At 50.3% G+C, this 12237-nt stretch overlaps 1 protein-coding gene across 4 annotated transcripts in view; it reads left to right on the top strand.

Moving 5' to 3' along the window:
• LOC140389925 (CD302 antigen-like) overlaps nt 1-12237 on the top strand; it is a 94770-nt gene that overhangs the window by 18726 nt on the left and 63807 nt on the right. For all 4 annotated transcript variants that reach the window (XM_072474607.1, XM_072474588.1, XM_072474597.1 and 1 more), the window contains one exon: nt 9188-9307. In XM_072474607.1, coding sequence (XP_072330708.1) covers nt 9188-9307 — 120 coding nt within the window. The remainder of the gene's footprint in view (nt 1-9187; nt 9308-12237) is intronic.

Here is a 12237-nt window from a genome sequence, read left to right on the forward strand (position 1 = left end):
TGTGGGCCTCACCCCCTGTGGTATTATCAGCTATTACAGTACACAAGAGGCTGAAGACCATTGGTTAAACCTAGGGGTTTACCATTGGCTGTTGGTACGTAGCTCCGCCTTGACGGGCGGGGTATAAGAACCGGTGCCGTCCCAGCAGCCCTCATTTTCATTACCGAAGCTGCTGGGGAACAGTTTTAGTCGATTAAAGCCTTCAGTTATGTTACAACCTCGTCTTTGCGTTTAATTGATTGTGCATCAATTTAATCGACTAGACTTAAGCTGAAAGAATGGATCTCCGAATCAAGCCGGAGTGTCTACAACTCAGCCCCCACGCTGAGAACTCGGCGGCGATATTTAAGCACTGGCTGGCGTGCTTTAAAGGCTTCCTCGAGACGGCCGGAGGCACCCCCTCAGGAGAACAGAAACTCAATCTCCTGCACACTAGAGTAAGCCCTGGAATCTTCACCCTCATCGAGGAGGTGGAGGACTACGATGCTGCGATCGAACTGTTAAAAGGACATTATATCCGCCCTGTAAACCAGGTCTACGCACGTCACCTGCTCGCAACTAAATGGCAAAGCCCTGGGGAATCGCTGGAGGACTTCTACCGTGCGCTACTGGTGCTGGGCAGAAACTGTGGCTGCCCGCAAGTTTCGGGCAGCGAGCACACAGAACGTCTAATCCGGGATGCCTTCGTAGCAGGTATGAGCTCCTCCGAGAACCGCCAAAGACTCTTAGAAAAGGACACACTGGGACTGAGAGAGGCACGGGCCCTGGCAGGCTCCATGGATGTTGCCTCCAGAAACGCACAGTCCTATGCGCCCGACCGCGCGGCGGCCCCCTGGGCTGCGTGGCATCCCGCAGCGGCAGCCCCACTGACCTTCCCCGTGTCCCTGCAGGCCTGCGCTGTAAGACGGCCCGCTAACTCCGTCGGGCCACGCTGTTTCTTCTGCGGGCAGGCGAAGCATCCCCGCACGCGCTGCCCGGCCTGCACCTCCACCTGCAAAGGGTGCGGCAAGAAGGGCCATTTTGTGGGGGTCTGCCAAGCACGAGCCGTGGCAGCGGTCTCCAGCGACTCCGGACCGCCGCGGCAATCTTCTCCTCGGGCCCCAGGCGGCCAGCACTCACCGCCACCCCCCTATCCTAGGGCCACGTCCGACCCACGGGCGCGGCCATCTTGCCCCTCGGCCACCACGCTGGACGGATGGGCGCCACCATTTTGTCCATCCCCGCCGCCATTTTGTCCATCCCCGACCACCATGTGCAATCCATGGGAGACGCCATCTTGGATGGGGCACCAGGCCCCCAGCATGGCCGACTACATGCTGCCCGATCACAACCCGCAACTGCTCATCTGGCCTCGGTGACGCTGGACCAAAATCGACCTTGGACACTCACAACTGCAACGACGACGGTGTTCATCAACGGCCACGAGACGTTTTGCCTGATCGACTCTGGGACCACGGCGAGCTTTATACACCCTGACACGGTAAGGCGCTGTTCACTTTTTACCCACCCTGTAAACCAAAGAATCTCCCTGGCCTCCGGAGGTCACACTCGGTGGAGATAAAGGGGTTCTGCCTAGCGAACCTCACTGTCCAAGGCAGGAGATTCAACAATTTCCGCCTTTTATGTCCTGCCGCACCTCTGCGCGGCTACACTCCTGGGGCTGGACTTCCAATGTAACTTGCAAAGCCTGACCTTCCAATTCGGCGGCCCTATACCCCCCCTTCCTGTCTGCGGCCTCGCGACCCTTAAGGTTGACCCGCCTTCCCTGTTTGCGAACCTCACCCCGGATTGCAAACCCGTCGCCACCAGGAGCAGACGGTACAGTGCCCAGGACCGGACCTTCATCAGGTCAGAGGTCCAAAGGCTACTGAGGGAAGAGGTAATTGAAGCTAGCAACAGTGCCTGGAGAGCTCAAGTAGTGGTGGTAAAGACCGGGGAGAAACATAGGTTGGTCATTGACTACAGTCAGACCATCAACAGGTTTACGCAGCTGGATGCGTACCCTCTTCCCAGCATATCCAACCTGGTGAACAGGATTGCGCAATACAAGGTCTTCTCCACGGTGGATCTCAAGTTCGCTTACCATCAGCTACCCCTCCGCACTAGTGACCACAAGTACACTGCCTTTGAAGCAGATGGGCGGCTCTACCAATTTTTAAGGGTTCCCTTTGGTGTCACTAATGGGGTCTCGGTCTTCCAACGCGAGATGGACCGAATGGTTGACTGATACGGCTTACGCGCAATGTTCCCGTAGCTGGATAACGTCACCATCTGCAGCCATGACCAGCAGGACCACGACACCAACCTCCGGAAATTTCTCCAGACCGCGAAAATCCTTAACTTAACGTATAATAAGGATAAATGCGTCTTTATCACCGACCACCTAGCCATCCTCGGCTACGTGGCGCGAAATGGAGTTATAGGCACCGACCCTGAACGCATGCGCCCCCTTATGGAATTCCCCCTCCCTCACTGCCCCAAGGCCCTGAAGCGCTGCCTTGGGATTTTCAGTTATTACGCCCAGTGGGTCCCCAACTACGCAGACAAAGCCCGACCCCTAATCCAGTCCACAATTTTCCCCCTGTCGACGGAGGCCCGCCAGGCCTTCTGCCGCATCAAAGCAGACATTGCAAAGGCCACGATGCGCGCCATTGACGAGTCCCTCCCCTTCCAGGTCGAGAGTGATGCGTCCAACGTAGCTCTGGCTGCCACCCTCAACCAAGCGGGCAGACCCGTGGCCTTCTCCCGTACCCTCCATGCTTCAGAAATTCGCTCGGTCGAAAAAGAGGCGCAAGCCATAGTAGAAGCTGTGCGGCACTGGAGGCATTAGCTGGCCAGCAGGAAATTCACTCTCCTCACTGACCAACGGTCGGTGGTGTTCATGTTTGATAATGCACAGCGGGGCAATATAAAGAACGACAAGATCTTACGGTGGAGGATAGAACTCTCCACCTACAACTACGAGATCTTGTATCGTCCTGGGAAGCTAAACGAGCCTCCTGATGCCCTGTCCCGCGGCACATGTGCCACCGCACAAGTGGACCGCCTCCGAGCCCTCCACGAGGACCTCTGCCATCCGGGATCACTCGTTTTTTTCCACTTCATTAAGACCTGCAACCTGTCCTACTCCATCGAGGAGGTCAGGACAGTCACCAGGGACTGCCAAATCTGCGCGGAGTGCAAACCGCACTTCTACCGGCCAGAGCGGGCGCACCTGATAAAGGCATCCCGTCCCTTTGAACTCCTCAGCATGGACTTCAAAGGCCCCCTCCTCTCCACCGACCGCAACACGTATTTCCTGAACGTGATTGACGAATACTCCCGGTTCCCATTCGCCATCCCCTGCCCAGACATGACCGCAAACACCGTCATCAAGGCCCTCCAGGGTATCTTTACACTGTTCGGGTTCCCCGCGTACATACACAGTGATAGGGGGTCCTCCTTTTATGAGCGACGAACTGCGTCAATTCCTGCTCAGCAAGGGCATCACCAGTCATCCGGCCACAGTCGTGTTTGTGGGTCGTGAATGCTGTCCTGTGCTTCTGCAGAACTGCCCTAACCGGCTTGTCTGTGCTAATCGTGGTCGGGTCAAACCAAAATTCGCCGACTGCACTAATCTTGTTTGCGTATTCACCTATTGTGAGCGTTGCGGGGGCTCTTGCGGATTTTGCCATTTTCCAGACACACTGGTTGACTGGATCAAAGGACAGGTTGTGGGAAGTCATAAAGTCAATTCCCAAAATTTGTTCTGCTGTGCGGGGTAGATCGACTAAAACTATGGGGTGCTTTGTCGTTATATTGCCAATCTGAATGGGTACTGGGGCTGTGACGTGTCCCTGCTGTGAGTGGCCTGTGAAGCCGCTGAGGGTGATTGTGGCTGTCGTGGGCCACGTGTCTTTCTGAAACATGGTGGAGGAATTAATTGTGGTGCAGGACCTTCCTGTGTCCCAGAGAAATTCGATGGGCTGTCCCCGTATCTTAGCTGCAACCACTGGTCGGCCGGACCTATCCCAAAGGGTGTCGCAGACCCAACTGGGGGAGCCCGAACACTGTCAGTCCGTTCCGTTCAGGTCCGTCTGGTCTGAACGGGTGCTCACACTATGTATGGGCTCTGTCCTATTCTTATTCAGAGTGCCTGCCTGCTGGGCTCTCTGTGGCTTTCGTGGGGCATTGTATTCTCGTGCAAAGTGTCCTAACTGTCCACAGTTGTAACACTCCTGTGGCTTTTGTGGGGGGGCTGGTCCTGCCTTTGTTCACCCATGCGGGGTGCTGTTGCGTTTTCACCGCTTGGATGTCTGCTTCTGCCTGCTGTTCCTCGGGTTTCTTAACTGCGGGTTTGTTTTGGACAGATTGCTCCCAGGTGCAGGACAATCTCTTTAAAACCCATTTCTCATTATGCGCTTCTTCTGAGGGGTCATAATTGGGACAGGCTTTTTGTCCTGCCTCTGTGGCATGGGAGATAAGGGTGCAGGTCCATTTGGCCATACCTTCTTGGGACAAATTGCTGAAAACGGCTGTGAAATGGATCCACAGGCGTCCAGCAAACGCTGTGGGGTGTTCCGTCTTTTTCTGCCTGCACTTATTCAGGCCTTCTACTGGGTCACCTCTGTTGTAGCCGATCGCATCTAGGATCGCTGCGTGCATCTCTGCAAGGGTGCCTTCTCCTACATTCTGTGGGTCGGGAAGGGCTGCTACAACCGAAGGGTCTAAACTCAAAACTGTGAGCTTCACGTGCTCATGCTCATCCAGGCCGTACATGGTCGCCTGCTGCTTTACTCCAGCAAAGAAGTGGTGGGGGTCTGAGGTGGGGAGGAATGGTGTGATTTTCTCGCACGCGTCCCGTAATTGGGTCACTGTTAAGGGGGTGGTATAAAGAAATTCTGTATCTCCGTCCGATGTGACTGTGCGGTGGATGGTTACTGGATTCATTGGTGCCTGAACTATCGGCTCTGTGGGGGGTTGGGGCGCTTTTCTCTTCTGGGGCTTTCCTTGCGCACATGTTCCCTGAACATATTATTTAATTCTTCCCAATCCGGGCCGTCTTCTGTATCTAACTGGGATCCAGAGGTGCTGTGGAATCCATTCTGAACTGAAAGCAAAGACTGCAGTTCTGCAATCTGCTTCCTGCACTTCGCATGATCTAGTGAGCTCTGTCTGTGCTCCGTGGTGGTAGCATGGAGTGCTCGTAATGCTGCTTTCAGGTCGCTACACTGCCTTTGCAATGCCTCTACCTGTTTCTCTGTTTCCTCTCTTACCAGGACTGCACATTGTGTGTCCTGATAGGCCTTTTCGTACTGTGTCTGGAAGCTTCTTAGGTGCGCCAGACAAGATTGGTGTGCCCGCTTGGCATCATCCACCTCTCTGTCCTTTGCTGCCAACTTCTTTCTCAACTCTATGTTCTCTTTCTCAACCTCACTTACATCGACCTTGCTCATTCGATGTACTCCTTCTATCTCTTTACGGAGCGTCCGAACAACCTCCTCTGTGCCTTGCAATTGTGCCAGACAGGACACGATTGCCACCGGCTTGCAAGCTTTTCCCAAGCTTTTCTTATGAATTTCTGACAGGTTCTCCCACTAAGTATGTTCTATACTCCCGGGTCCTGTTTCCTTATTCTCACAGAATTCACTCCAAAGGGGCCATCCTTTCCCTTTGAGGTACTTCCTGATTTCCTCTTCCCAAATGGGACACTGTCCTTCGCTGCTGCTGGTTGCTGCGACCACAAATTCTTCAGGGTTCATGAGGCGTTGCATTGCCTGCATTGCCATCTTTCCTCTCTAAATACTCTCTTAAAATTTGGAACGAGGGGTACTAAGGCGGTGCTGTAATTACGGGTACGGCTTTCGCTATTTTCCGGAATACAAACTCCTGACAGTTTTTCGCAATAAAAATCTATCAGTTTTACCTTATAGCCCTGTTAGTTACGCATGCATTAACACGCTTCCGAATTATGATGATTGATCAGAACTGCTTGAACACTTGTGGTTTTTCTGTTCCCAATTGGATTTCTGATTCAAATTTTGGGTTCTCCCGGAGTGGTAAAGCCACTTCTAAGTCGGGTCCCGTCAGGATGTCGCCAGTAATATGTTGCTAACTTTTCGTTGGCTCTTAATTCGTAATTTGCTCTGTTTGTTTCACCTTTGCTCTAGAGTCGCCAGGTATCTTTATGATACCGCCACGAGGTTCAAGTTCAAGTACTGATCAATAACTCAACACACCAATTAGTAAGATTCAAATCAAAACACATTTTTTATGTACAGTAAGCCACTACTTATGCATAAACTCTACTTACTAGACTATTTCTATCACTAAAAGGCCTATACTTAGCTTCGGAATTGGCCCACCAGGTCAGGGGAACAAATGGTCTTTCGTTCAGGTCCTGAGTCTGCAGGATTCAAAAGCTGGTATGGACTTGTAGCTAGGAGCACCTATCTCGTAGCGAGCGTTGACTGGAGACTTACTTGGTTGGTGCGGCAGCTGGGCAGTTCACTCTCGGGTTGATTCGCGTTGTTGAGTGACCCTGCCAAGAAGGACGATTTGAACTTGGGGACTTTACTTTATAGTCCCCAGGGGCTTCCCGCCCTTCGGGGCAGACCCCGTACCTGGTTCCAAGTTATTGGACTGCGTTCCGATCACTTGGATCGATTTCTCCAATACTGGAGTTGTTCCCTGATCGCTGGGCGGTCCCTGAGTGTCCGTTGGCCTTCCTTTGTCTTGGCTCCTGCTGGCGCCGAGGAGTCTGGCTTGGCCTTATTCACCTGAAGTGTATCAATTGTGCCTGAGAATCGCTCATTACTATGCAGATGGCTGCTGGTTTCAGTGCTGTCTGGTTTTTGCAAGTTCCAATACACAGGATTTCTGCACTTGCTCGTTTTTGCCTGTGTTGGCTGAACTTCCCTTTAGTCTTTGCGGTTCTCCATTTTAAGTCGGGAAGTGGCCAACCCAGGTGGCTCCAAGGTTGTAGCCATCTAAGATGGCCACCTGCAAAGGACCATGGGAATTATGGCCAACCCCGGACTCAGACAGATACAGAGCCTATGTGTAACTGAAACACAGGTAACCAGACCTGATCGAAACCCCTAGCTCGTTTGCATTTTAATGGCCCATTTTCCCAGGACAATAGAACTCCAATCAAGCAACCGGTACAGCCACAGACTGATCGGCGCCACTCCCTTTACTCAGAAAGCACAACTGTCAAGGTCAATGACCGCTAAGGACCCACCCAGCCACCAAGGCACCCGCCCCTTTATTGGCCAAAATCGAAGACAGTGATCAGAGCCCTGTTGAACTATTGGGTCCAAGGTTAAGGACCGCCCCAAAGAGCGCGAAAAGAGAGCACAGCCATGTATTCTGTCTCTTTTGGATCCGGCCTGTGCCAAACCAATTGTAGCAGGAACAGCCAGCCAAGTTCAAGACCAACGATCGCTACCTGACGGATGAGTCCAGCAGAGACAGAGCCACTTTCTTCGAACCAGCGAAGTGAAATCCAGATAAAGGCCTTATCCATTTGCACAGTGCCGGTCGCCCTGAAAATAAGTATAGGTTATTATAGCTGATAGGTGTAGTTTAACTTGTAGTAGATATTGTGTTTGTATGACGAGGTAACCCTTGTGTATGTAAATAAACCATCTTTTGAACTAACTAACTGGTTGTGTGGTCATTTGATCGATATAAGGGAAGGCTTGTGGTTCACCAACATCATTAATATTAGCAACAGTATTGGCGACGTTGGTGGGATCGAAACAGGCAACAATGTTGGCAACAAGGTACACAGAGGGAGAATTCAAAATGTCCAAATTACCTAACAGCACGCCTTTTGGGACTTGTGGGAGAAAACCAGAGCACCCAAAGAAAACCCACGTAGTCACAGAGAGAACGTGTAGACTCCGCACAGACAGTGACCCAAGCCAGAAATCGAAGCTGGGATCCTGGAGCTGTGGAGCAACAGTGCTAACCGCTGTGATACCATGCCGCCATACCGGATACATACCGTGTATGTATCCCATTCGGTCTCAAATTGTGCATTAAGAACTTCAAATGCTGTGCTGCCAGATCACTTCCTATGTGCAGTATAAAATATTCTTGTCCTGCATTGTTGAAATGTTTTCAGCCTTTTAAATTGGCGAATCCATTTTGAATATTGGTTAGGAAAAATGCCTTGTTAGATTTTCAAGTTGTACCAGGAAATTAACAAGTGAACAGATTTTACCTTTTTAAATACTTTGTATGGTTGTGTCGCATACACATTATTGAAGATAGTTGATGTCTTGAAGAATTAAAAACACACTAAACACACTAGAACCTTAGTTAGGCCACACTTGGAGTATAGTGTTCAATTCTGGTCGCCACACTACCAGAAGGATGTGGAGGCTTTAGAGAGGGTGCAGAAGAGATTTACCAGAATGTTGCCTGGTATGGAGGGCATTAGCTATGAGGAGCAGTTGAATAAACTCGGTTTGTTCTCACTGGAACGAAGGAGGTTGAGGGGAGACCTGATAGAGGTATACAAAATTATGAGGGGCATAGACAGAGTGGATAGTCAGAGGCTTTTCCCCGGGGTAGAGGGGTCAATTACTAGGGGGCATAGGTTTAAGGTGAGAGGGGCAAGGTTTAGAGTAGATGTACGAGGCAAGTTTTTTACGCAGAGGGTAGTGGGTGCCTGGAACTCGCTACCGGAGGAGGTGGTGGAAGCAGGGACGATAGGGACATTTAAGGGGCATCTTGACAAATACATGAATAGGATGGGAATAGAGGGATACGGACCCAGGAAGTGTAGAAGATTGTAGTTTAGTCGGGCAGCATGGTCGGCACGGGCTTGGAGGGCCGAAGGGCCTGTTCCTGTGCTGTACATTTCTTTGTTCTTTGTTAAACTGAATATTTTTTCAACCGAAATACAACTTAAGTTAATATGGCAAACTAAAGTACTTGTTTTGAACCATTAAGTAACATTTACAATACAAAATACAATGAAACAAATATAGTTTTTCATATTTAACTCTAGTCTTAAAATAATTTAACTAAATGCATGTTTCAAGCTAATTACCAAATTTAACATGACATTGAGGAATGCAGACTGCCTCATTCATTGGGTTTGAAGATATCTTTTGAACCAATTAAATTTGCCAAACATTCAATCTTTAATTGTGATCACTTCATATTTCATTTGTGACTATTACTTTTCCCTCAGCCCCAGGTGGTAATATCGTCAGCATTCTTAATGAAATGGAAAACAAGTTCATTGTTCGCCAGTTTAAAGGAACTGCACAGTCTGGAACTATTTGGTTGGGTATGGTCTTTGATACAGACAGTAAGTATTAGCTGTTTTGTTCTATGCTGTTTAACAAATTTAAAACTAAAGTTGCAAAAAATGTACTTTGCAAAGATTTCATTTCAGTTTTCATTGTTCATATATTGTGCATATTGTGCTTCAAGATATTTGGAATAACTGAATAGTAAAGTATAATCTGAAATTCATTCATCCTACTTAATGAATTATACAGTTATTTTGTTTGGATATTTTTGGACTGTTATTAGTTTTCTTTGTATAGGAAGCATATATTAATTGCCAACAATTCAATATGATTTGTTTACATTATCAAAAGAAGCATCTGATTGTTTACGTATAAATTCAATAACTGAGGCATTTTTCACATCATCTCAAAATTTTTTCCCAAACTGATTTTTCAGTTTAACATTTTATGGCAGGTTCTGTTAAGTTATTGTTCTGACAAGAAATCTGCAGGTTTGCCAACAATTTACAAAGTTAATTAATTTCCCCGTGCTGATCGCTGTTGAATATCCAAGAATGCCTCCGGTTGATGTGTGGCAACTGCTAAATAGCGCAGAGCAATGTAAACTAACTGACTGCATGTTTTGAGAGCTATACAAAATTCAACAAAGACTTCAAAGCCCAACATTAACACTGTGAAATACATCATTTATTAGAGCCTTGATTCCATAGGATGAGAGATACCTACAGCACAGAGAAAGGTCTTTCAATACATTGTGTCAATGCTAACTTTTAATTTAAATAATCCAAAATGATTCTCACTGTCCACTGATACATCTTCTGTGAATTTTGAGATTGTGTTCCAAGTAGAAATCATCTGCACATTCTGTGCATAAAAGTGGATTCAGCATTGACTGGAAAGTACATCATCCAATATATCAGCTCCGTTTTCTCAACTCTCAAATGGTCAACATTCCAGGGGAGGACAAAGAAAACACTTCATAAACACTCTGAAGCTGTCCTTGAAGTATGGCAGCATTGACATTCATGACTCGGTGATGATTGCTACCACTCATTCAGAGTGGCGACAACTTGTCTATCAAGCTGCTTCATAGTTTGAGTCACAACATCTTAATGACAAAGCAGAGCAGTGGCAGAGAAGGAAAGAAAAAGAAACAAATCTTGTGCTCTGGATCCCACTTTATCTTGGGACCTCCTGTCACATGTGCCCATAAATCTGTGGGTCAAGACCAATGGTGGAAACTCGAGACCCTGAGTAAACATCATTCTCGAATCTAAGGACAGCTGACTACACCATGTCCAACCCATTTCTACTCCAAGCAACACAAATTTACCGTAACTCTATTTTCTGCCTGTTAACTAAGATACTAATTTTCTCATATACAATAGACCTGAATTCTTCCAACAAGCCCCTGTGAGACAACTTATTGAATGAACACCTTCTGAATTCCATACACATCGAATTCCTTTTATCTATCCAATCAGTTAGATTAGATTTTTAAGAGGTACAATGAAAAGTATTGTTCTGCGTACAGTCCAGGCAGATCGCTCCATACATGAAAACATAGAACATATGATAAATACACGAGGATACATAATGAAAATGCATAAACATAGACAGCGGGTGAAGTATCTGGCGTATAGTGCTTAAACTGTAGAGAAGATGAGCGGAAAGATCAGGGGCGGGATTCTCTGAAAACTGGCGCGATGTCTGGGACCCGGCGCCAAAAACGGCGCGGATCACTCCGGGGTCGGGCCCCCCCAAACAACGGAAATTCTCCTGCCCCGAATGGCCTAGCAGCGGCGTGACGCCATTCGCGATGGCGTCACCCGCCGTGCGGCGTCATTGACGCCGCAGGGCGTGACGGCTCAAAAGATGCGCCCCCTCCACCCCAGAAGACCCAACAGGATAGCCGTCCGCCGCGCAGCCCCAAGGTTCCAGGACCGCGACATCGAGGCGCTCCTGGACGCAGTGGAGCAGAAGAGGGAGTCCCTGTACCGCGGACACGGCCGCAGGGTCGCCCCACGCCACAGCCGGCGTCTGTGGAGGGAGGTGGCAGAGGCCGTCAGCGCTGTGGCTCTGACACCACGGACAGGCACCCAGTGCCACAAGAAGGTGAACGGCCTCGTCAGGGCAGCCAGGGTGAGTCCCGTCCCCCCCCCCCCCCCCCCCGCCCGATGTGCGGCACACCCCCAGGTGAAACCAACCCTAACCCTAACCTCTGCACTATACGCGCAGCCGATGGCGTGCATTCATATACCTGTCTAACACTGTTGCCCTTTACCCCTGCCACCCACCCGTCCCCCACAGGAGAAGCGCACACACAACAATAGGGAGCATGAGAGGACTGGAGGGGGCCCAGCTGATGAGAGGCCACTCACCGTACAGGAGGAAAGGGCCCTGGATCTGGCTGGCGGACCGGGAGAGGTCGGGGGCCCACCAGCAAGTGAGCCACCGACAGCCCGTCCCCATATCCCCTCTCCCCCATATCCCCCCTCCCCCATATCCCTCCTCCCCCATATGCCCCCTCCCTCATATCCCCCTCCGCATATCCCCCACATCCCCTTCCCCCATATCCCTCTTCTCCCATATTCCCCCTCCCCCATATCCCCCCTCCCCCATATCCCTCCTCCCCCATATCACCTGATCACCGCCTGCGTGTCTAACCATGCATGCTTCATTGTATATCGGAGGAGCAAACGTCGAGGCATCCATCCCCGCAGATGCCGACCGCCCGCAGGATGCCCCAGGGCGACCACGGGATACGGAGAGACACGGACCCTCTGGCACGCGACGCCCGCAGGATGCCCCAGGGCGACCACGGGATACGGAGAGACCCGGACCCTCTGGCACGCGACACCCGCAGGATGCCCCAGGGCGACCACGGGATACGGAGAGACCCGGACCCTCTGGCACGCGGCGCCCGCAGGATGCCCCAGGGCGACCACGGGCGACGGAGAGACCTGGAGCAATAAGGAGGCGACGC

This window comes from Scyliorhinus torazame, chromosome 2, assembly GCF_047496885.1.
Source record: "Scyliorhinus torazame isolate Kashiwa2021f chromosome 2, sScyTor2.1, whole genome shotgun sequence".
In the NCBI taxonomy this organism is placed as follows: domain Eukaryota; kingdom Metazoa; phylum Chordata; class Chondrichthyes; order Carcharhiniformes; family Scyliorhinidae; genus Scyliorhinus; species Scyliorhinus torazame.